This window comes from Mytilus trossulus, chromosome 8, assembly GCF_036588685.1.
Source record: "Mytilus trossulus isolate FHL-02 chromosome 8, PNRI_Mtr1.1.1.hap1, whole genome shotgun sequence".
Lineage (NCBI taxonomy): Eukaryota > Metazoa > Mollusca > Bivalvia > Mytilida > Mytilidae > Mytilus > Mytilus trossulus.
The window spans coordinates 26,394,601-26,421,372 of NC_086380.1; the positions used below are offsets into that span (position 1 = coordinate 26,394,601).

The window sequence follows — 26,772 nt, forward strand, 5'->3', positions numbered from 1 at the left end:
TCATTATGTAATCAATTATTATGCAATTAATCGCAAAATCGAAAAGTTAAAAGTTTGTTATAATCATGATGAATGGAAATAATGCATTGACGGGTGTATTACATAAGTTGTAGCTTTATCTTTATCGGTGATACATAGAAAACAAGGAGAATTATTTTATATGAATTCTGTATTTCCTCATAACAATATTATAGCAAATTATAAATTATGATATTCTCTGATATCAAAGATTATAAAAATATATCATTTGATACATGTATTAAAATGGAGGAAAATAATGTATTAACGGATTTATTATTAAAACTGGTGGTTGAATACACGTTTTGTTACTTTAAGACATGATTGATCGATATTAAATTGAGTGATAAAGCTCAAGTCAATGACATTAAAACAGATTATGATTATATAACTATGTATCATTTCTTTTTTATAAACAAAACAGATCTGAGATTTAAAGATTTAAACGACTATTTATTTGATTGATCGTATAATTAATTCACTTCTTACCTTCTCTGCCTCCTGAAATCATTAAGCATTCGAAATAAGAATATAGATAAAAAGAAGTAATAAAAATACTGAACCCCTGTAGAAAAAATCAAAATAAAGGTCTTTCATGTGGGTGCCTTTTATCACTGTTGAATGATCGGGCACCTTGTTGTGATAGAAGTCAGTGTCTTCAGTTCGACAACAACACGTTAATATAGATGTGGGTTGGTTATATTTTGAGGTAAGTTAGTTTTAAACTATTTTAGCCTTCTGCCGAGGATCTTGGATATCCATTTCATTCACGATTATGAATGTAGTCTGAAGAGAAAGCTACATGTCTAATTAAAAATGTGGTTATTTACACGTTTCGCTGTCAACATGATGTTGTCAGTCTGTTGAAACTTCCTTTTGAAATAATTTTTCACGTTTACACTATCTTACTTGTTTATAAACAATCCAATATTTATTGACTATTGACTATACAAATATAATTTCACGTCCAAATTTTGAAAACTGACCAGGGATGCATTCATGCGGGTCAAATGTTTAAATTTGGGAAACCGTAATCAACTATGCAACGTGTTAAAGGAGTAGAATTGGTTAAAATGCCCGATCAACATGCCGACTGAGGCCCACCACCTTTCACCTATGCCTTTAACACCCTCCCCCCCCCCACACCCCAAGTGCATTTTCTTTAAAGATCTGTAAGGTATATTTGTACATGAATCTTAAAACTGATCGCATTTACACATGATAAATCATTTCTTATTTCAATTTATAACATATTGTAGAAGTAAAACAAAAGTTTATTCAAAATATATGCATGCATTACTCTGTGCAACATACTTATGCCTCAACCTACTTTTAATCAAACTGTGGAAGCATTCACATGAGATATTATATGTTAAAAATATTATTTATTATCATGGCCATAATTTATTAACAACTTTTCATTGATGGTTTTGAATCTGATGCTACATAAGTCATTATAGTATTATTTTAAATCATCCCTTTTAGTGTACATTTGAATATTTTGTCTTTAATAATTTGTTTTCTTATGTTTATTTTATATATAGACATAAGATTAAATTAAATATGTATTTTTAATATTGATTCACTATGATAATGTGTATCTGAAGTATTTGTGTGTTTGTGTTGATCTTTTCAAATTTTAACACACTTATTATAAAACAATTTACATCAGCAGATCAATCTTAATTTTGTGTATTTGATTTTACAACCTGGTGTGTATACAATTGAGTATTAATTGAAACCTTTCAGTAATTATTGTAACTTCTTTTGCAGATTGATTTACAACTGGCACACATAAGTTGACAGTTAATGCATAAAGAGTGTAGTTTCTATAACATCAAATATGAGGTCTATACACAATCAAATGTAAGTATCAATTTTATTATAATGAATGAGTCCTGCAAGGGTCCTTCAGTTCTATATTTTATATACCATTTTCTATATTAATCTTTATCTATTTTGCCCAGTATTCTCTATTCTTTGTATTTTAACACACCATCATTTTTTTTTATTATCAGTCTTTTCTCAATCTTTGATTTCTCAGCCTTTAAATATTGCACTTTTGCTTTTAAGGGATTATTACATGATTGGTGTATCTATTCTGTAAACATCATCCAGACCCTCAGTTTAGGTGAATATATTTAAGTTATCTGGTGTATTAAGTCACACCCACCTGTTACGGCCAGAAATCGCCTTTAAATTGTAGCCAACAAAAGACACAAATCAATAGTAAAATTTAACAATATTTTTAAAAAATATACAAAAGTTTACAAAAGGTATTACACAAATATTACTGTTAACTTAACTGTCAAAATATGAGTCCAATCTGTTATCTTTATCTGTATCCGGAAATCTTTCGGAATCCAATTTGAATATTACGTTCACTACTAATGTCACAATCCAGTATGATGTTGTTTGTAGAATAAAAGTGTCATTCCAAACGCTGTGAATACTAATGTCTATCAATGTCTATGTCCAAGTTTTAATTATGAGAGTTTAACTTTAGTGTCTGTATACATAGTGTTGTCATGGAAAATTCTTGAACACTCTATAATGGAACATTGTGGAAAATCCTGGAAAGTTACAACGGAAGTTTCTGGAATAACGTAGAAGTTGAAATTACGCATCTTTTATAAGGATCATTCTAGAAAGTTCCAATCAATCTGTGATTGTTCCAGTGATTCCTAAACTGCACAGTTATAAGATTATTTGGTAAACAACTATCAGGCCATACAACACAAATTAGGCCAACATAAATAAACATAATAATTACAATATCATAACACCTCCCCCCTTAAAAGAAGTTTTAGTGTAATAAAAACTTATCATGAATAAGATGAACAAAAATATATAATATATACAAATTGATTTAATAAGCTCTAGATAAAGCATCTGCTATTACATTATCTTTACCCTTAATATGTTTTACAATTACATCATATTCCTGTAACAATAAACTCCACCTAGTCAACCTCTGATTCTTGTTTCTCATTTTATGCATGAAGGTGAGAGGATTATGATCAGTATAAACAAGAATAGGATGCACAGTTGGATTCAAATATACATCGAAATGTTGAAGTGCTGACAACATTGCAAAACACTCTTTTTCAATAGTTGAATAATTTTTCTGATGTTTATCTAATTTTCCTACATCGCTTGCATCAACGGCAAGTTTAAATTGTTTTTCAAAGTCTGGAGTAATCAGAACTGGACTATTAATTAAAAGTGATTTGCTATTTTCAAAAGCTTTTTGACAATTGTCGCTCCAGATAAATTTCGAATCTTTCCGTAAAAGATGAGTCAATGGTTGAACAACAGTAGCAAAATTTGAACAAAATTTTCTGTAAAATCCAATCATGCCTAAATATCTCATAAGTTGTTTTCTATTTGTAGGAGGTGGAAATTTGGAAATAGCTTCCACTTTAGCCATAATAGGTTTTACTTGACCTTGGCCAACTGTATGCCCTAAATAATCAACAGTGGCCTGACAAAATTCACTTTTACCAAGATTAACAGTCAAATTTGATTTTGACAATCTATCAAAAGTATCATACAAATGTGTTAAATGCTGTTCCCAGCTATCACTACATACAATAAGATCATCAATATAAGCATAACAACAGTCTAAATCTTTTATAACATTATTGATCATTCTTTGAAATGTAGCTGGAGCACTTTTCATGCCAAATGGCATTACAGTATATTGAAATAAGCCATCTGGTGTAACACAAGCTGATATTTCACGAGCTCTCTGTGTCAATGGAACTTGCCAATAACCTTTCAATAAATCAAATTTGCTCACAAATTTTGCTTGACCAATATTGTCAATACAATCGTCTATCCTTGGAATCGGATAGGAATCAGATTTTGAGACTGAATTTACTTTTCTGAAATCAGTCACGAAGCGAAAAGTTTTATCTGGTTTTGGCACAAGTAGACAAGGAGAGCTCCATTCACTGTTACTCGGCTCAATAATATAATTGTCAAGCATATATTTAATTTCTTTTCTCATAACTTCAAGTTTGAGTGGATTGAGCCTGTAAGGATGTTGCTTAATTGGAGAAGCATCTCCTACATCAACATCATGACAAACAGCAGTGGTTTTGTTTGGCACATCTGGAAAAAGATTTTTAAAAGAAAATACCAAAGTTTTTATTTCTTCTCTTCGATCAAAAGACAGATGTGCAAGTTTTGAATCTAAATTTGACAAAAATTCTGAATTTTTCAATCTAACTGTCTCTTCCATAGTTTTACAACTAAAAGTTGGTTCAATTACATCTGGTTTGTCATGATTGTTCTCAAAGTTAACCATGCCTAAAGTGGCAACTGGTTTACTATCACATACATTAGTACGCTCAAAATATGGTTTTAACATATTAATATGACACACTCTATTTTGTTTGCGCCGACCAGGAGTTTCTACAATATAATTCAAATCATTAATTTTACTCTCTATTGTATAAGGACCACAATATTTAGCCTGTAAAGGATGTCCAGGGACTGGCAAAAATACAAGTACCTTATCACCAGGATCAAAAACTCTGTCCCTGGCATCTTTATCATACCATATTTTCATCTTGTTCTGTACATTTTTCAAGTTTTTCGGAGCAATTTGACAAGCAGTATACAATTTTTCTTTAAATCTAGATACATAGTCTAAAAGATTCAAGTCAGTATGTTCAGTAAGCCACTTTTCCTTAATCAATTTTAACGGTCCCCTTACAGTATGACCAAATACCAATTCAAAGGGACTAAATCCAAGGGATTCTTGAACAGCCTCTCGAACCGCAAAAAGTAGAAAGTGAACTCCATCATCCCAGTCTCTGTCGAATTGAAGACAAAAAGTTCTAATCATGTTCTTCAATGTTTGATGAAAACGTTCTAAGGCACCTTGAGATTCTGGATGATAAGCACTTGATCTGTACTGAGCAATCCCCAACTGGTACACGACTTGCTGAAATAAACCTGACATGAAATTTGATCCCTGGTCGGACTGTATAGACTTAGGAAGTCCTACTAATGTGAAAAATTTGATCAAAGCTTTGACGATAGTAGGTGTCTTGATATTTCTGAGCGGAATAGCTTCAGGAAAGCGAGTAGATGTACACATGATTGTCAATAAATACGCATTTCCTGTTTTGGTCTTTGGTAAAGGTCCAACGCAGTCAATTAGAACTCTGCTGAAAGGTTCGTCAAAGGCTGGAATAGGCAGAAGAGGTGCTGGTGGTATTTTCTGGTTAGGCTTACCAACAACCTGGCATATATGGCATGATTTGCAGTATTCTGCAACATCATTTCTAAGTCTTGGCCAGTAGAAATGCTGTAAGATCTTAAGGCATGTCTTCCTTATACCCAAGTGTCCAGCCAAGGGGGTTTCATGGGCAAGACCAATAATTACTTGCCGATACACTTTAGGCACCACCACTTGGTATATCACTCTCCATTCCTCCTCTGGGGTAGCATCAGGAGGCCTCCACTTCCTCATTAAAATGCCGTCCTGATGGAAATAGCATTCAGCCACTTTGTCTGCTTCCTCCTGTGGCCCTTAATAAATCGCCTTTAAATTGTAGCCAACAAAAGACACAAATCAATACTAAAATTTAACAATATTTATTATACAAAAGTTTACAAGAAGTATTTTACAAATATTACTGTTAACTTAACTGTCAAAATATGAGTCCACTCTTTTATCTGTATCTGTATCCGGAAATCTTTCGGAATCCAATCTGAATATTATGTTCACTACTAAGGTCACAATCCAGTATGATGTTGTTTGTAGAATAAAGTGTCAATCCAAATGCTGTGAATACTAATGTCTATCAATGTCTATGTCCAAGTTTTTAATAATTTGTTTTCTCATAGATACTTTAAAAACTAATTTCAGTTGTTTAGCAAGCAACACTAATTCCTCTTTCTTTAAATTATCAAAACTCTCCAGGTCTGGCGTTTTCAAAAATTTACCGGCATCAAATGCCATTTTGTAGAATTTTGTTGGCAAGTTATAATAAAAATACTAAACAAATTTTGAATAAATATTTTAAGACTCCCGGACGAGCCCCCAATTTCTGTTACGGCCAGAAATCGCCTTTAAATTGTAGCCAACAAAAGACACAAATCAATAGTAAAATTTAACAATATTTAATATACAAAAGTTTACAAAAGGTATTACACAAATATTACTGTTAACTTAACTGTCAAAATATGAGTCCAATCTGTTATCTTTATCTGTATCCGGAAATCTTTCGGAATCCAATTTGAATATTACGTTCACTACTAATGTCACAATCCAGTATGATGTTGTTTGTAGAATAAAAGTGTCATTCCAAACGCTGTGAATACTAATGTCTATCAATGTCTATGTCCAAGTTTTAATAATGAGAGTTTAACTTTAGTGTCTGTATACATAGTGTTGTCATGGAAAATTCTTGAACACTCTATAATGGAACATTGTGGAAAATCCTGGAAAGTTACAACGGAAGTTTCTGGAATAACGTAGAAGTTTAAATTACGCATCTTTTATAAGGATCATTCTAGAAAGTTCCAATCAATCTGTGGTTGTTCCAGTGATTCCTAAACTGCACAGTTATAAGATTATTTGGTAAACAACTATCAGGCCATACAACACAAATTAGGCCAACATAAATAAACATAATAATTACAATATCATAACACACCCCATATTGATTATTAAAGTCATATTGATTATTAATAACAAATTGGCAAAGCAATGTGATGGGTAAATATCAGTTATATAGAAAGTTGTATTTATAAACTTTATTGTACTTTTACAGACAATTCATCAATTAAACTTTGTGTCAAGTTTACTTTTAATTCAAAAATAATTAAGGAATATAATATTATATAAGTTGTCTCATTGGCACCACACCACATCTTCCTATATCTATATGTGACAATTTTGACTGAAGTTTTCTATGTGTATCATAACATGAATACCAATAACTTTTAAATGCCATTAATGGTTTACATATTTTTTTCAGTACATGCATGAAGATAACTTGGAGGCAATGGTGTCATACAAGTTTAATAGTTTTAACTATGATAGCCTTACTGAAATTTGAAAAAAGTAATCAAAGAAAAAGAGTGACCACTTCTGTCTTATGAAGATCAACATATATACAAGGAAATTGCCAGACAATGTGTAACCATGTATGAGGATAGCTTTAGATATATACATGAAAAGAAAGTGAAATCAATGTTTTTAAGATAAAATCTTGATGACATATAACAAAAATATAACAGTGTTGAATATGAAAACCCCATGGCATGTCACATGTAACTTTGGAATGCAGCAGTTTTCAGTATGACACTAAAAAGAAGGATTTCATTACTTTTAAAACTGACTCTTGAACATTCAAGACAGAGAAATAAAGGTTTTACATCAGAGGAAATGACTGTGCACTTCTTTCTTGAAGGATCGACACACATGTGCAGTAGTTGAGATAATTTTGGATATATACATAAAACTGTGAACTAAGTGATAATTATAATTCAAACATCATATGTGGTACCTGCATGTACTTACTGGTATATATATTGTAATTCACAACATGTTACATGAATATATAGGAATATTCTTTGCATGATACATGTGAAATAAAAAAAAAACACAAGTAAAGGAATAAGGATTTATCTAGTACATCATTATCATATGAAAACCAGCAGAATGATATATGTCTTCATTTATTATGGATCATGGAAACCTACAAGGAAGTATATATTGTGTGCATTGTTATATCAGAATTATCAGTTTTAATTCAATGTGACATATATGCAATGCTTTTTGTTTTAATTTTGAGAAAACTTTTTGAAATGAATGAAAAATTATAAGTTTCTTTGATTTTGAAACCTTTGAAATATCAATAGTCATACTTGTATGTAATAGGCAGATAATACTCATACTGAACTCAATGCTTTCACATGCATACAACTTTATTGAATAAACAAATAGTTTTATCTCAAGGAAATTTCTTTTTTTAATGTTTTTTTTAATTTACTGTTTTGTACTGGAAAAACTGCAATGAATGAGTGATGCATGTTCAAAAAATGAACATAGCTCTAGAAATTATTGCTTATAGCTGATATAGTTTAAAAAAGACCCTTTCACACATGTGATGTGACAGTAACTGATCCTTATAATTCAGTGAATTAATTAAAAATGTGTTTAATTAAAAAAAAAACATTGAAAAAACTTTAACAGGGCTGAGCAGATAAATATTTCTCGTAAAACAGGAATTTGACAGAAGCCTTCAAGGGGTGTTCATACTACCATGCAGTTGTGCTTGTTAAAGTGTTTTCCCTATCTGGAGAATCATTTTGTTTTAGAAATACTGTTTTGCCGTTCGCCATTACGTTATTTCACTATGCTAAACCTTGGTAATCTAAAAGTCATAAAGACCCTATGATATTAAAATTTAAGGAAGTAAGCAAGATAATTCTTTTGCAATCGGCACACGTATATATGTATGTGTAGTTAGAAATGAACATTTGGTTACGAAAACCCTTACAAAGTATATCGTCAGAGTATCCCCCCCTTTTTCTCTTCGTATGCATGGTGATTCTTTAAAGATTCATGAACAACTTAAGTATGAAAATGTGAAAACAACAACATTATTTTACATCTTTAATGTGTTAATCTCTAGTCAGAAACTATCAAAATGTCGATTATTTCTTTCCCGGCATTTTCACACCGAAAAGGGGAATAATCCATCTGTCATGATCTAAATCAATTCAGTGTTTAAATGTCGCCGAGTAAGGACTTGAATATTATTCATCTATAAACATTGCATTGGCACACCCCGTTAACATTTATTGATCTCTTTAAAACTTGGCATATTTATTCTTGGAAAGCTCACGAATACGACGATTGCTGTTTCTTGTTTTTCAAATGATTACAAAATTTCTAAAATTGGCAAAATAGTTGACTTTTGGTGTGGCCACGGTTGGATTGTATGTCACTTCTGTTATTTTCTATTATAAAAGGGCACATTTAAAGAATGAAACAGCTGTTACGTGAAAGATAACATATTTATCAACCAAATACAACTTTATTTTTATTCATTTGTCTAGTTTTATGGGGTGCGCCAGGCTCTTGAAGTTGGACGTTCACACGCCATCTTTGAATGGTGCCCGTTACCATGGAAACCATGTGGGGGGGTTCTGAGACACCTTAAATTAAAACTTTGGATGATATTAGGGATGATATAAATAAGTTCTGGGTATGGAAGTTTCTCGACAAAAAATCTAAATAATTTCAAATTTCATTGATTTTTATATGAATCAATAGCCGATTTACTCTCGAACAGCATTAACCTACCTGCGCAGGAGAAGGTTATTTCAGTGAGGGCGTAGCCCGAAGTGAAAAAACTTTTACGGGTTGATAATTTTGAATATTCATCGATTCTAAGAGCCACAATTGTTTTATTATGACAAACTAGCAGTAGAAGAGCCTTTTGACCAATTACTATATTTTTTACATATAATTCCACCTAATGTAATAATGCTGTACTTTGATTGGATGAGAGACATGGTATTTTTTACCAATTTCTATGTATTGAGATTTTCTTTTCTCTGCCGGGGTATTTGTCATTAGGGAATTCCATGTGCCGGGGTATTTGCTAGCAAATATCATGGCAGATGGGGAATACCCTAGCAAATACCATGGCAGATGGGGAACACCATGTCTTAAAATAACTCAATGATTTATTTCTATTCTAATATGACAAATGCATGGTCATTATAAATATACGGTTCCAGATGAAATATTTAAGGATAAAAAGCATCATTTGAATGATTTAAAAATCCGCGAGCCTGTACTTTTAATGACGTCATAGATAAAATTCAACGGAAATGAATTGTCAACTGGTCACATAAAACTGGAATACACTTGTATTACACTTCACTCAAACTGATGAACTAAGTGTAGTAGTCAGCCGGGAATCAGCAAATTATCATAATAAGGTCAGCTAGTGACTGTACATAAAAAAAATGATCAGAAATGATTATACGGTCAATGCAATTTGTCTGCGCAAATAGCATAGCGGCAGTGTATACAAAAATTATACATTCAAGAAGAAATTACATATGATCCATGATTATAATAAACTTACTAGGGGTTGAACATTCGGTGGAATTATACAATTATATCATGCTTACAAGGGGTATTTGCCAAAAATACCGGTTTCCAGGTAATCAAATTTCCCTCGCCTATCGGCTCTTAAAATGTGTACCTCTTAATCGGTATTTTTGGCAAATACCCCTTGTAAGCATGGTGTATTTGTATAAAATACATGATCTGCCTCAGGAAATACATTCTGTGTTCTAGAATTTCTCGAATGTACTACAAAGGTAGAATATTTTTGTGAAATATTGATGGTCCTGAAAAGGACCGTTTATAACAGATATTATCGGCTGATTGCACGCTATTCATATCCAATTATTTCCTCGTCTATCGTTGGGCTTCCAGTGTAAAGTTAACGCTGCTTTTTTGTTTATTTACGTTTCTGACGTCATTTTCACGGGAGATAACTCAAGTACAAATCAACAAACACAAAAGGTTATTCACCGGTGATAAAGTTTCACCCAATAGAAGTGTTTTAAATGAATGTCAGGTAAAATAATCTCACATATTGATGTTATACCATTATATTGCACAAGCTTATAACAGCCGTAATGAATTATGTACCGACTGTACATGATGACGTTTACGAAGGTACAGGCGTTAAATAGATAGAAAAAATATATTGCTCTAGATAAATTATATATTTCAATAATGCAATTTTGTTTTTAAGTATTCTTAACAATACTCTCAAAGATAAAATATTAATAAAGATAACACTATTCTTATATTCTTGAATGGCTATGTTTGCTAAGAAGAGAGGAGTGTAATATGTTTTGTATTAAAGTCAATTACGAAATCTGTATCATTGTCAAGAAATAATGCTTGAAATTAAGAAAATCACTACTCACATTTGTTCACGTAACCACCTGAAATCATAAAAAAAAGTATTTTCCACGATAAATAAGTTATATAAACAAACAAATAAACAAACAAACAAACAAACAAACAAATAATTTATTAAAGTCTCACCTCTTTAAAACATTTGATATACAACACAATATAATATTAACAATTTATAAAAGAGCCACTCTAAATTCATTACTTAGATTACTAAAACTACTTTCTATATACATACACTGTTAGAAAATATCGTTGGCAAATCTGCATATTCTGGGCATTCTAATAAACATGTTTTTCATCTTCAATTATCATTTTTTCTACATGATAAAATGGATTATCGGTGATTAATCAATTAAATATGTTATCTTGATCTACAGTATGATGCATTATTTGAATGGCGTGTTTACATGTTACAAAATAAAGATATTATTTCCATGGACAGTATGACTCTTCTGATTGAAGAAAAGATAGATGAGATGGATTGGATGTTTTAATAGCAATGATTAAGAGCAATTCTCTGTAAGCATCAAAGTGTCATGGAAATTGTATGTCACCAAATTTGATGAAATTTTGTATGCAGCCTCAATTACATGTACTAACATTGGAAATGGTCTTATTTTGGTTTTCTAGTATGTGGTTGCTATGGAAACCACACATTCATAATATCTGCTGCAAAAGGATGATCTACCATGTCAAAAGTGGGCCTACTTCATGAGTTTTGTATATGATAGTGTGGTAATATTTTCAAAATCCAACTTGGATTTTAAAAAACAACATATTAAAGGTTTCCCGTTTTGATGGTATATCAATAAAATTCAGTTTTTAAAATATGTGAAAATATGGACAAAAATAGCAAAAAATGAAGATTCTGAAAATCGAGATTTATAGCAGTTTTTAAAATTATTTTAAGCAAAAATGCAGGCATCAAGAAATAAATAGTATAGCTTCCCATTAACTTTTATCCCTTTTTTAAAATGTGTAAAAAAATTGGAGATGGTATATTTTCGGTAAAAAAATTATTTTCATTCAAAATTGGTTACCTTAGCAACAATTGATGAAAACGGTGTAATGACAAAATCATATTTGTCTGATGCAGGCCAATTATTTACTTCTTTTTATCATTAAATTTTGTATCTCAATATGAGTGCAACTATTTCAATGACAATTTGCTGTTATTTCCCCATATAACTGTTGCTATGATAACTTTTATGGTGATTTTTCATCATAAAATTGTTTTATAGTCCAGCAAAATTTTTTACATTTTTTTTCAAATAGCAGTTTCCAGTTTTGTTTTCTTATTTAAAATGTTGCCGGTAATATATATTTATGTTTAGTTTGACTGTTTTGTTATCATCAAATAGGTTCTCCAATATTAGGAGAAATAAAGATAACAGCTTAAAACAATTACACTCAAGCTCATTCCCCTCCCTACCTTAATATTCTCCTGTCTTCTGCACAAACAATAACAATTGTTACAATGACAATTATGGTAACCACAAGTTATCCCTACAGACCCTAGATTATTTAATGATTGCGAATTTTAAAGCATGGTTTGCCATATTCATAGATATCATTCTGATGTAGAATGCACACCTTTTTATCATGACTTTGTAAGTAAAGAGGAAATTCATATTGTGTTGACTGAAAGTGGCATTATACCAACAGCGGAAAATTGTGGTGTATCGACAAGAACCTATGAAGTATGTGAGGGTCATTTCAAGCATCTACTTTCCCTTAATTTGAAAAGAAGTCGAAGAAGGCTGTGCTTACTTCCCAGTTTTATAAGCTCCCATCCTGATATAGACCACAGTATTGATCAGGATATCAATGCTAAAAGTAAAAGGAAGAGAGTAGATAGGACCTTATCCATTGACCATATCAGAGTGATCCAAGACAAGTATGTTGATTGTTTTTTTTCCATTGTGTAAAAGGGGTCCAAAGGGGCCAAAAGTCACACTTTTACATGCTAGGAATTCATATGTTCCATCCAACAAATGCCTGTGTCTAGTAAATTTTTATGTCAACATTTGCTCTAAATTCTTTTTTTTTCTTTCAGGAAACACAGATGAGTAGTCAAAATAACAGTCAAAGTAGTCAAAGAACCATTCATCAGATAGAAAGTTTGGAGAAATTAAATTCATTTCTACTTTGTGAGGGATTAGATACAATATCTATGCCAACAGGTCTATGGGTCTCATATTCCAGGAAAACACAGTTGAGTTATATGAAAAAAATAACTGCATGCATCAGAGCAATTGTAATGACTATTTTTGAAGAGGATGTAGACATTATCTTGCAACAGTTAGCATCATATGATTCCAGTAATTATGAAAGCAGTACCACCAATACAAATGAAACTGATACAGAACTTTTAAGATCACTAGCAGATTCTTATTCAAAGGCAGAGTCATGGCAAATAAAAAGACAGATTTTGTCTGTCATTTCGGTACAATTAAATTATAATGAGACAGAGCAATTAATACCAGGCCTTTCAGTGTACAGATATTATGCAGCTAAGAAACATTCTAACAAAGAAGGATGTGGGATGCCACCCAAGAATAGAGAAGATACTCGAAATAGAATGGATCATGCAAAACTAGATTCCTTTTTGGACTTTATAACATCTTCTCATGTTATCAAGGACCTCCCTTTTGGAGAGAGAAAATTAAAGTTACAAGATGGTAAAAAAAATCGAGACTCCCAATATAATCAGATGTATGGGGCCAGCAGCAATAGTTGATCAATATAAACAGTACTGCAAAGAAAATGATTTCAACCCATTTAATAGGTATGTTACTTGACTTTTGGTGATTGGCTGGGTTGCATTTAGTGAAATTTTGGTATGGTTATGTCAGGGGGGGGGAGGGGGGAGGGATTGATACAAATCCTCTGCCATCAACTCTTCCTACAGTTTTCAACCCACATTCTTAAAATTCTTAAATTTGGCTGATAGTACACGTTTTGAAGTGCTATTATTAAATTGTTTTTTTTCCCCAATTTTTCCTGACATTGGAAGTCAGGGTGTTTTTTTTTCATTAAAATGTTGAAAAATCTAAAAAAAACATTTCATCAAAATGTTGAAAAATTTATTAATTTTGTTCAAAACAGTTTAAAGACCCATACTTTGCAATCTGGCTATTTGTGACTTTGACTCAAATTTTTAATATATATATGAAAAATAATTTTGAAGTAAACGTATTATGCATGTAATTCTCTACATGTGGCTAATAGCAATATGATTTGTTTCTAATTCACAGTCATCCATTGTCAATTGTGTAATGGTAAATGCATTTTTCACATGAGAATTTCTGTTTGCAGGAAAGTATTTGGGACAATACCCCTAATGCGCCTTGAAATGAGGAACACAAAAGTCACGTGTAAACAAAAAATATCTGTGTAGTGATATTTGACACATTTCTATGATAAACAAATAACTGAGCTAAACCATTAGTGTTAATTTGGAAAATAAGGGAACACAGAATAAATGTGTAAAAACCATGGAGCTATGAAATGTGTTCAAAGTATCAAAATTTCAAAGAACTTATTGTGTTAAAATTGGGATTTTTTACCATGATGAGCGACATCGCAAAAGGATACTCGGGGTTTGCTAAATTACGGAAAAATGAATCACACTTCGTACCCCGAAAATTTAACCACATATGTAAAAATGTCTCAGCTTCGAAACAAGCCATCATACATATACAAGTTTACGATATGGGCTGAGCAACAGAAGAAAACGTTACCATTACGGCCTATGGAATAACAATTGCGCATATTGCCCCATTTATTAGATTTTTACAAATGTTAAAACTATGCTTTTAGATGTGAATTGGTATAATTTACCATATTAAAACATTTTTAATCTTTTTATCATTAGGAGACAGTACTATGTTCAAGATTCTATCTGAATGCACTGCTACAATGAGAAAGTCTCTTGAAGGTTTAGATTACTACCTAGCAGAAGGAGTAAGAGCGTTTAAGGTAAGTTGCATCTACATTTGTAGTGTTTTGAACATTTTTTTTATAGACAAAAAAAGGGGCATTCGAGTTGTTGTTTTTTTTTTGCTGTGGCTCACTATTGAAGCCCACAGGTGACAACTAGATGATGGAATTGTTCTATGTTATATCAATTTTTGTGTTTTTAATTGGCAATCAAATTAAAACCCCATGAAACACTTATTTTCAGTTGCATGTTATCATGGTTATTTGAAATGTGCGATTGTAAAAAACAAATTTAAGTACCAACAAACCAACAGTTTTTCATGAAACCAAGAAAATTGAGATCCATGAATCAAAATACTTTCATAGTGAGACAACTTTGCTGTATTTTTGTGAACTTAAAAGTCATATGTTAGTCTTTTATTTTCTTGTTTGTTTAATACTTTGTTTGTAGGGCTTCTTGTGTCATGATAGGCCATGCCTTCTATCCTTTGACATAATATCAATTTCAATCTTCTACATTGCAGGAGTTAGAGGATGTTCTGGCAGAACTGCACAAGATGGGATCTATCAGCCTTTCAGATAACACTTTTAAACAACACAAAGAGTTATTGCTAGAATGTAAACGTTATTTGAAAGTAGATTATAAGGTACTAACTGTTCTGATTAATTAATCTTTACCTAACCAAAATTTATACCAATAAGCTTGAACAAAATACATAACATAAATCCACTTTAAAAAGAAATAAAAGAGGATATAAAAAACAAGATGTTATATGATTGCCAATGAGACAACTATCCACAAAAAACCAAAATGACACAAACATTAACAACTATAGGTCACCGTATGGCCTTCAACAATGAGCAAAGCCCATACCATATAGTCAGCTGTAAAAGGCCCTGATAAGACAATTTAAAACAATTAATGAGAAAAGTAATGGCCTTATTTATGTAAAAAAAAATGAACTAAAAACAAATATGTAGTACATAAACAATCGACAACCACTGAATTATAGGCTTCTTACTTAGGACAGGCACAAACATAAATAATGTGGCGGGGTTAAACATGTTAGCGGGATCCCCCTAACCTGGGACAGTGGAATAACAGTACAACATAAGAACGAACTATAAAAATCAGTTGAAAAAGGCTTAACTCATCAGATGGACAAACAATACAAGTGGAAGTGGCCTGGTACTTATTCATCACAACATTAAAGACACAATGAACAGAATCAACAGGGCTTCTTATGGCTTTGAACTGGTTTTATATATGCGCCTTTACATCCCTTTTCTCTATCATGTGACTCTGGTGTAAAACATACATTGAAAGCAGTACATTGACCTATAATGGTTACTTTTTTAATTTGTTATTTGGATGGAGAGTTGTCTCATTATCATTGGCACTCACTCCAAATCTTTCTATATCTAATTACATGCACAAAAAGATTGACCTAAATACATGTAAAACCCAAATGCAAAATTTACAATACCTGTATCTCTTAAAAATCAACAAAAGAAATCATTAATATAATATATTTTAGGTACACATCTCAGAAACATCAAATATTTCAGACCATTGCAGAAAGTATGCTCTTTCTAGTCAGGACCAGGACCACTTTCAGTCATGTTGTGATCATGATCATGATCATGTTTGTGAGCACTGTGAACAGATTTCAGAACTACTGCATGCAATAAGTAAGCTAGTGAATGAATGCCAGGTCTCAGATAAAGATATTTACCTGTATAAATTTTATCAGGCAAAAGAGAAGATACTTAATTGGAAATGCCATATAATCAGATCTAGGAACCAGGGTGCTGCAAAATCAGATCTTCTTGATTCATTAGAAGAATCTGAGGTTGTAATTGTCCTTGATTGGGCTATGAAGTACTTGCCAAGACGGTACAGGGAAGACCAATCAAATTGGTATGCCAAGAGAGGAATTTCCTGGCATATCGGTGTCGCTTTCCGGAGAACAGGAGGAAACCTTCAGAGTCTTACATTTGTGCATATATTTCATAGCCAGATTTCACAAGATTCAGTAACAACAACATCTGTTATTTTAGACATAGTTGAGGACCTGAATACAAAATATGAAGACATTTCTAAGGTGCACTTGTGGTCTGACAATGCAGGCTGTTACAAATGTACAGATACCATCAATGCAATAGCCATGAGTGGAAAAATAGCAGCCTACAATTTCTGTGAAGCGCAAGATGGAAAGGGAGCTTGTGATAGGACAGCAGCAACCCTAAAGGCAGGCATAAGAAGATATATTAACGAGGGCAACGATGTTACTTCTGCTTCACAGATGAAGAAGGTAATCTTGTTTGAAATATAATTTGTTGTCTCACGTGTTACTACTCGGCAAAAGTGGCAGGGTAAACAAGTGTAAAAGCAATATAATTCAGAAATTACAAGACACAACATATTATTATAAATATCAAAATAAGTATAGGCCTTTCTTTAGGTTACCATTTTAAGAAATCTCAACTACAGACACAATAAATTTAAGTAAAGTTCCTTCTTTAGCATCAAAAGCTCTACTTTTCTTGTTCTGACTTATCAACACCGACTAGTAAAAAAAGTGATTGCCGATATTTTTTGTCAGGTTTTGCGGATGTTTTACAGTCATCATCACGAATTGATTGACCGTTACAGTGTAACAGTGACACAAATGACGTTTGAGGGTGCGAGTGCTGCCTTGTAGCGGCATTAGCTTGCTCTTTTTTTAAATATACAAGGGTGTCTTTAACATGCAAGAGATATGACTCTCTCTTAACACAGGTCAGCTATTTATCGTCCCCTTCCGCTGGACTATCATTGTTTTTTGTCTTAACTGCAATTACATGTACGCCAAGTTGTTTTTTAACTTGTCTATGGTTAGCTCTATACGGAGTTTGGTTCCTTTTTCTTAAGAAATTAGAAAATGTGTCTTTAACAAATTGACATGTTTGTATTCTTGTAATTTTAGGCAATTGAATCCACAGTAAAAAATGTTAAGTACATTGTCAAAGTGGTTGATTCCAAGACAGCTGTCAAAGAAAAATCATGTCCTATCAACATTCCTGCAATTTCATCTTTAAATAATTTTCTGTTTCTTGATGAAGGAATAAAAGTTTGGAGGCATTTCAGCATTGGAGAAGGTAAGAGTTATACGATTGATGGTACATGTAAAGAATAAAAGACTGTCAGGTATTGTCTTAGATTATGCATTGGCCTAAGTTTTTTCGTTCATAAACTAATTGGTTGTCTCTTTGATATTGATTATAGTATGCCTCTGTTGCAATTCTTGCACAGACAACATTGTTTTAAGTTGATTGTATTTCATATGAGGGGTTGCTTATTTATCATGTATCTTCTGGAATTAATACAAAGAAGATAATAGGACATGTCAGCAATGATAGACCATACAACAATGAATGTTAAAATATAGCTTATATAGCCATGTATCACCATCATTGATGGCGATCCGATGGATACACACAGCCATGTATCACCATCATTGATGGCGATCCGATGGATACATCTGTTGTAGGGTTGTCACTGACTCAGACGTACTTATGAATATAATTATTTTCTGTGACTGTATCTTACATTAATTTGTAGGATCCTTTACTATAGATAATTTAGCTGATCTGTAACAATAACATCTTCATGCCTAATATATCATGTACTGTAGTACGCCGCTAGATTAAAACTGACGTGGAAAGGTAACATATGGCCACCGAAAGCTCTTTTTTTGAGAGCCCAGGTGGTCGTGTGGTCTAGCGGGACGGCTGCAGTGCAGGCGATTTGGTGTCACGATATCACAGTAGCATGGGTTCGAATCCCGGCGAGGGAAGAACCAAAAATTTGCGAAAGCAAATTTACAGATCTAACATTGTTGGGTTGATGTTTAGACGAGTTGTATATATATATATATAGCTTATTTTTATAGTTATTTACATTCTATACATGAATGACTCTACTGGCAAAATTGACATTCATTTACTGTTTGAATCCCTATAATTGGCATCAAAAATGAAAATTTGATAAAACAATTATAGCCATTATATTATTTCAGTCAATATATAATTGATGATAAACTAAAAATAACATAGTATTTTTAATTATAGATTATCCTTGGTTATCTAAACAAGATTGATTTTCTCGCTTGAGCCAGTCACAGCCAAAGCAAGAAAAGCAATCTAGTTGAGATGACCACTGATAATCTGTTTATAGCTATTTTACCTATGACGACGTTGTCAATTTCATGTCAATTTCCTTCGCAATGCCATGTGACTTCTTAGTTTCTAGTGATAATTTTCCATCTCATGTGAGTAGCATGATATGAAAATTATCACAAAAAAGATCAAAGGCAAAATGCACAAAATAGCGAAAATACGGTAAAAAACAACTTTTAACCATGTGTTGTTTTGTTTTTAGGCAAACTACTTCCTAAACCACCAAATTACAGTGTGAACCTACCTCAACTGAATATTATCAATGATTGCTTAATCCCTGTTGACTTTCATTCCTTGGGAAGACCAAACCCTAAAGTTGAAACAGCTGTGGATCCAGTGTTGTCTGGAATTTTTACATGTGAAACAGATGGATGTGTCCAAAGTTTCAACACACATAGAGAGCTTGAGGAGCACCACTTGGTAGATAAGTGTGTTATCACTGCTGAAAAACACCCCAAATCTCATAAAGTGCAGCTTTACGTAGAAAAGTTAAACATTGCACAGATAACACAAAGAGATGTTGAATTAGCTCCTGCCAATGTAATTGAAGGACAAAATAGACAAGCCATGGGTTGGGCACTGAAAGCCAGCAGACTTAACAAAAGGTTTAGTGAAAAACAAAAAAAGTATCTGATTGCAAAGTTTAACATTGGGTTACAGACTGGAAACAAAGAAGATCCTGACAGTGTAGCAGAAGAAATGAAATATGCTACCCAGAATGGTTCACGAATTTTTTCTAGCACAGAATTTTTGACACCTCTTCAGATTTCAAGTTTTTTCTCCAGACACGCAAGGAAAACTGATGCTTTGAGAGAGACTTTGCTTACTGAAGTGGAAAATTCACTTACAACATCAGTTTGACACATAACATTGTTCTAAATAATTTGTTGAATGGTTCTTTTTATTAATCGATAAAATTATGGATGTCTTTTTTTATTAGTACAAGATGAGTATATCATTGAGGAAAAGCTTTTTGCAAAACTTTGTTATTTGTATTTTAACTTGCCTAGCAAAAGGCAGAAGCAGGTCTAGCAGTTAAGTCACTCTGTCCGTATGTTCATCTGTATATCATATATGTAGTTATGCAAAATATCAAGAAATTTGGATTCTCAAATTTTTATAGGAGTTATGTCCCTTTGAACTTTGAAATTACTGAAAATTATCATGCATCAGCTTTTCATTACAACTTCTCTTAAATTACTTAACTGAAATTAAAAAAACTTTGAATGTAGAAAGATCACCATCAGCTGGGATTCTCAGTGCCAGACAATTTTTCTTTTTCTTAAAAAATATGAGTTTTTTTTTAGTGTTATGGAATGATAATTCAGAATCTTGCAATTTTATAACTTACTCACAAATGCCATATAATTTTTTTTTATTCACTTCAACAATCCTTCAATAATGACCCTTTCATAGTTTTTCTCTGCATTACATTAGGTTGAATTTATAATCATTTCAAAAGGAAGAAATATAAAGCTTATTTACATTAAAAACATTACTGAATTAGAGTAAGTGACGTTGGTCAGGAGAAGGCTATTGCTCCTTGTTTATAATAATGATATAACTTATTGATCAGTTGGAGGTGTTCAAATTCAATTTATCATTTCTGTTCATAGTATGAAATGTGTGCTCAAGCTCTGTTTCACAAACAATATACTGGAAACATTATTGGTAAAACATTTATATGTATTTTTTGTGTGTGGTTTGGTATGTTATTTGTTTATGTTTTGATTTTGATTTTTAACCCTCATTGTAATAATGAAGATATAATATTTCTATTTTATTGGAGGATTTGTCACATGTCTGCTTGAAAGTTAGTTTTGTCATGGTTTGTACATAAACATATTAATACAAGTTTCTCAAATGATCATACTTTGAATGACAAGACCTCATTAAGAATTGTATAGGAACAATTGATGAAAAAATCCCCCCCTCCCAAACCATATTTTTTCATCTTTTTCAGCAAATTTCCACTAAGAGAACAAACATTTTGATAAAAAGATTAAAATTGTTTAATTGTGTTTTAATCTAGTAACAGACACAAATATAATAGGCTATACAACTTGACTTGTAAAAATAAGGTCTTTTTGGTAAATTTAGCATTTTTTTCGGTCATTTTCCAGGGGTAGGGGAAGGTTTTCCAACTTTAATTAGCATCCTTACTTCATTTTAGATTTAATTTTGGCATTATAGGAAAGGTGAAAGCCTGATCTATTGAGAATATGCAAAGTACCTATGTTTTATGCATTTAGTGGTACATACTAATAAAAAAATTGCCTTAATCTGTATTTGGCTATTTTTCAGAAAGTGCCATGGCAACAATTTTCAAAGTTTTTTTTTTTTAAATTCAGCAATATACCATCTCCAGTGTTTTTATATTTGATAGAGTATACATTGGTCTTTATTATGCAATAAAGTTTTTTTCTGTCGATGCCTGCGTTCTTTTATAAATCTTGCCTTGAAAAAGGTAAATTTTCATTTTTTTTATGAAACCTAAAAATACCGATCTTTGGTATTTTGGATTTGCTAATACCAGAATATTATGGACTGCTGATTTTATTTTTTTATTTTAAAAGTCAAGTACTATGCTTGTTATTACAATATCAAAAGTAATTTTATTGCACAATTTGTACAGGTATGTGTACACAAGTCCAAAGTTACCCCAATTTCACCTAAAAAGCATTGATTTTGAAGCCAAAATTTTAGGACAACGGTTACCATAGCAACCATACACATGAAACAAGATTTTTTGTTTTTCTCAATATAATCATATTTGAAGCATATATGCCGAATTTGGTGGAAATCTGACACCTATGGTTTCCCAGTCCCTATTGATTCCTTTGATGCTTACAGAGAATTGCTCTTTTAAAAATGTTTGTTTGCTTTGATATCATAGATTTGAAAATCTGTATTTGGAGGTTTTGATAATGACAAAATCAGTCAACACAAAATTCTTCCCTGAGTCTGCCGAATCTAAATGTTGACATTATTTCCTTATGATAATCAAACATATTTATTCCATACCCGTTTATGTAAAACTAAAGATCAGACGCGATAAAGAATCTTAACTTCGAACCTACCTTCTATTATATATATACGTAGAAAATCTGAGACTCCGCTAATTGCTCTTTCAAATCGTATTTGCAAGCTCTTGTGATAGTTTTACGCATGACGACAACAAGCTTTATTACGTCTTTATATACATTTTAACGTCCCTTATATCTTCTTCACATACATAATGATGTCACATGTTCATGTAGTACAGTTATATTGCTCAAGTAAATAAAATTCTTAAAATAGTTATGAAGCGACTGTACATGGTGATGTATTTACATAAACTCGTCATAGATACCAGGATTTAATTATGTATTTACGCTAGACGTGCGTTTCGTAGACAAAAAGATTCATAAGTGACGATATACGATGGTAAAGAGTGTTGAATAGACTTGAAAAATACCTTGCTTTAAATACATTACGTATTTATTGTATTTTTCTTTTGAAGTATTCTCAACAATAATTTCGAGGATGGAAGATTAAAAAATTACACGCTGCACTATCATGAGATTCAAGAATGGTAATGATTAATAAGAATGGAGGAGTGTAATGTGTGGAAATTCACAGGTTTTGCATTTCAGACGCAATATTAATCATTATACATGTTATATGAGTTCAATGATAATATGGCACTAAATACAGATATATTTAAACCTGAAAAGTATTACTTTATGATGTTTGAAATGGAAAAAAGAGAATAAACTGTATATTAAATCCTTCAATGATATATCACGTACAACTGTATAATATTGATTAGTTTTATTTAAAAATCTCTAAAAGCTCCACAGCCATAAAGGTATCACATATTCATGTAATACCGTTGTATTGCTGAAGCTAATAACAGCCGTAGAAAAATATGAAGCTAATGTGCATGGTGACTTAAACTAAAATAAGGGAGTTAAATTGAACTACAATGTAAATTTGTTACTCTTTATTTATGAAAGTCATACAGAACCTCATATTAAAAACAAATATGCATATGTTTTTTTTTTATAACTAAGTGGATAGTCTTCATCAAACATCTTATGTAAATATACTTTTTTCTGAGCAAAATCTTTAATTTATCCACATTTAGAAGAAGTTTATTTTTTCTTAATTGCTTGCTTCCTTGAAGCAATTCGCCGACATATTTTCAGTATGCATAGTGACCCGAGCGTAACCCTCCTCGTAAAAATCCGGTGACCGCAGTACGCATGGAACTGTCATTGAAATAAACAAATATCTGATTATACATGTTAAACACGTGCTCAATACCCATGTCTTTTGTGATTTGTTTACTATAAGGTAGCAATCGGTAAAACTCGGCTTCAAAACACGGCATTTAATGAGCAGCCATATTTGTTAAATCATAACAACAGAGAGAAAAAAATTGACGATTATATGATATATTTGCGAAAATACTGATAAAATCGTGCACAGAGGACTAAGTTTATGATGTATACATGCATTGGTTCAAGAATTGGATAAACATTATTTTTCACCACCCACTCGTTTTATATGACTTTAAGATTCAGAGAAACTTTTAATTGTCGAAAAAAAAATTACAACCAAAGATTGAATAGAGGGATGTTTAAAAATTAATTTGAAAACTAATTACAAACTATTTAGTTCTATATGGAACACAACATTTTTTTCAAAATAGCCAGTAGCAATTTGTTTAAATTAGTGTTGTTAACGGTTAATCGGTTAACCGGTTAACCGTTCGAACGCCCGAATATCGAATAGCTAAAACGCTAACAGGTTAACCGGCCGTTTTTTTTTTTATTTCTTAAGATTTGATATAAAAAAAAATTGAAATCATTAAATAGTTATGTTTGCTTTAAAAATTGTCGTCGAGGTAATTAATTTGACGGATAACCTGTCCAGTATGTGTATTGCTATAATTGTTAATCCAAAAATATAAAATTAATTAGAACTTGTCTGTCAGTAAGGGGCAAGATCTTAAGGAAACATAATTAGTTACATGTTGTTTTTACAGTAACTTTAAATAAGTTATACGATTAAATTTGATCCAATACTGGTTGACCTACATATCAATGTGCAATCACGTCGTGTAAGTCTTTGTCATACTTTAAACGAAATGCTAACTCAAAAGCTTTAAAAGGCTAGTCTAGTGAATAGTTAACATGCATAGAATATCTGTCAGTGGACATTAAGCAACCAACAATTAATCCGTTCATTACGAAATATATCAAATTGCTTTTATTTCTCTTTACATGGTTTTATGGTTCACTCTATTTTTGTGTACAAAGTAATTACATGGAAGATAATATAAATGATTACAATTTTAGATGGCATTGTACTCTAATCAAGTTATAATGAACTACAATGTAAATTTGTTACTCTTTATTTATGAAAGTCATAAGAAACCTCATATTAAAAACAAATATGCATATGGTTTTTTTATAACTAAGTGGATAGTCTTCATCAAACATCTTATGTAAATATACTTTTTTCTGAGCAAAATCTTTAATTTGTCCACATTTAGAAGAAGTTTTTTTTTAATTGCATGCTACCTTGAAGCAATTCGCCGACATATTTTCAGTATGCATAGTGACCCGAGCGTAACCCTCCTCGTAAAAATCCGGTGACCGCAATACGCATGGAGCTGTCATTGAAATAAACAAATATCTGATTATACATGTTAAACACGTGCTCAATACCCATGTCTTTTGTGATTTGTTTACTATAAGGTAGCAATCGATAAAACACGGCTTCAAAACACGGCATTTAATGAGCAGCCATATTTGTTAAATCATAACAACAGAGAGAAAAAAAATACGCATGGAGCTGTCATTGAAATAAACAAATATCTGATTATACATGTTAAACACGTGCTCAATACCCATGTCTTTTGTGATTTGTTTACTATAAGGTAGCAATCGATAAAACACGGCTTCAAAACACGGCATTTAATGAGCAGCCATATTTGTTAAATCATAACAACAGAGAGAAAAAAAAATGACGATTATATGATATATCTGCGAAAATACTGATAAAATCGTGCACAGAGGACTAAGTTTATGATGTATACATGCATTGGTTCAAGAATTGGATAAACATTATTTTTCACCACCCACTCGTTTTATATGACTTTAAGATTGAGAGAAACTTTTAATTGTCAAAAACATTTTTTTACCCAAAGATTGAATAGTGGGATGTTTAAAAATAATTTGAAAACTAATTACAAACTATTAAGTTTTATATGGAACACAACATTTTTTTTCAAAATAGCCAGTAGCAATTTGTTTAAATTAGTGTTGTCAACGGTTAATCGTTTAACCGCTTAACTGTTCGAACGCCCGAATATCGAATAGCTAAAACGCTAACCGGTTAACCGGACGTTTTTTTTACTTTCTATAGATTTGATAAAAAAAAATGAAATCATTAAATAGTTATGTTTGCTTTAAAAATTGTCGTCGAGGTAATTAATTTGACGGATAAACTATCCAGTATGTTGATTGCTATAATTGTTAATCCAAAAATATAAAATAATTAGAACTTGTCTGTCAGCAAGGGGCAAGATCGTAAGGAAACATAATTAGTTACATGTTGTTTTTACAGTAACTTTAAATAAGTAATACGATTAAATTTGATCCAATACTGTTAGACCTACAAATGAATGTGCAATCACGTCGTGTAAGTCTTTGTCATACTTTAAACGAAATGCTAACTCAAAAGCTTCAAAAGGCAAACCAACGTGAAAGTAATCAATGTATACTTGATGGTACGAGTATCAGGATTAATAAATTCATATTTAAACGCTCCATATTATTTTCGAAGACAACAAGAGAAAATGAAAGAATTGTCGGTTTCAGACATATTCAATTCTACGATATCAGGGAAAAATCAAAGGTTTGTAAACAGAAAATTTATAAAAATGACCATATAATTGATATTCATGTCAACACCGAAGTGCTGACTACTGGGATGATCTATGCTTTGAATAAGAACATATAGTTAAACCCCTACCCCTTTATTTTGAGGTGAAATCCCTTTAAAAATGGATGAATCTGCCTCTGGTTTGTACCCATAGGTAGTCTAGTGAATAGTTAACATGCATAGAATATCTGTCACTGGACATTAAGCAACCAACAATTAATCCGTTCATGACGAAATATATCAAATTGCTTTTATTTATCTTTACATGGTTTTATGGTTCACTCTATTTTTGTGTACAAAGTAATTACATGGAAAATAATATGCCAGCTATGCTGGCACTTATAGTAGAAGCATCGTTTTGGGACAAAGAACGATAACTCTTTCTAGACGACCCATTTGAGAAGTTTCGTCACTCTCGTTAAATCTCGTACGATTTTTTTTTTAATGGCGGCCAAATTTAACGTTTTAACGCGATCTTGACTAAACGGAACAGATCGGAATAATTTCGATGTTAACTACGACATTAATTTTTATTTGTTTGATAAAACAAAAATTCAGAAATTTGGTAACTTGTGTGGCTTATTTAAATTTTATTGTACCACGGAAATTACCGAAGTTAGGTCAACAACATCTGAAGCCATGTTTCGTCTGCTTCAACATTCCATTATCAGTGAGGT

The 26,772-nt window shown here is 31.8% G+C and overlaps 2 protein-coding genes and 1 long non-coding RNA gene across 3 annotated transcripts; all 3 read left to right on the top strand.

Moving 5' to 3' along the window:
* The first annotated feature begins 640 nt into the window (after nt 1-640).
* On the top strand, nt 641-7,345 carry LOC134681784 (uncharacterized). Its single transcript, XR_010100690.1, has 3 exons — nt 641-727; nt 1,792-1,884; nt 7,017-7,345. It is a non-coding gene; the product is annotated as an uncharacterized LOC134681784 (long non-coding RNA).
* A 5,198-nt stretch (nt 7,346-12,543) lies between these two features.
* Nucleotides 12,544-13,736, top strand: LOC134727517 (uncharacterized). Its single transcript, XM_063591898.1, has 2 exons — nt 12,544-12,696; nt 13,053-13,736. The coding sequence occupies exons 1-2, from the start codon at nt 12,544-12,546 to the stop codon at nt 13,734-13,736; spliced, it is 837 nt and encodes a 278-aa protein (XP_063447968.1).
* A 26-nt stretch (nt 13,737-13,762) lies between these two features.
* LOC134727518 (uncharacterized) lies at nt 13,763-21,505 on the top strand. The gene is made up of 6 exons (XM_063591899.1): nt 13,763-13,784; nt 14,874-14,977; nt 15,463-15,585; nt 16,477-17,253; nt 17,908-18,079; nt 19,362-21,505. Exons 1-6 carry the CDS (start codon nt 13,763-13,765, stop codon nt 20,018-20,020), a joined length of 1,857 nt encoding a protein of 618 aa, XP_063447969.1. The 3' UTR covers nt 20,021-21,505.
* Nucleotides 21,506-26,772: the final 5,267 nt, after the last annotated feature.

Bases quoted from the DNA above. Each gene is read 5' to 3' on its own strand.
- LOC134727518 (XM_063591899.1), top strand. From the start codon at position 13,763: ATGATTTCAACCCATTTAATAG. The intron at 13,785-14,873 runs GTATGTTACTTG...TTTTATCATTAG, and splicing joins GATTTCAACCCATTTAATAG to GAGACAGTACTATGTTCAAG. The intron at 18,080-19,361 runs GTAAGAGTTATA...TTTTGTTTTTAG, and splicing joins GCATTTCAGCATTGGAGAAG to GCAAACTACTTCCTAAACCA.
- LOC134727517 (XM_063591898.1), top strand. From the start codon at position 12,544: ATGGTTTGCCATATTCATAGATATCATTCTGATGTAGAATGCACACCT. The intron at 12,697-13,052 runs GTATGTGAGGGT...TTTTTCTTTCAG, and splicing joins TATCGACAAGAACCTATGAA to GAAACACAGATGAGTAGTCA.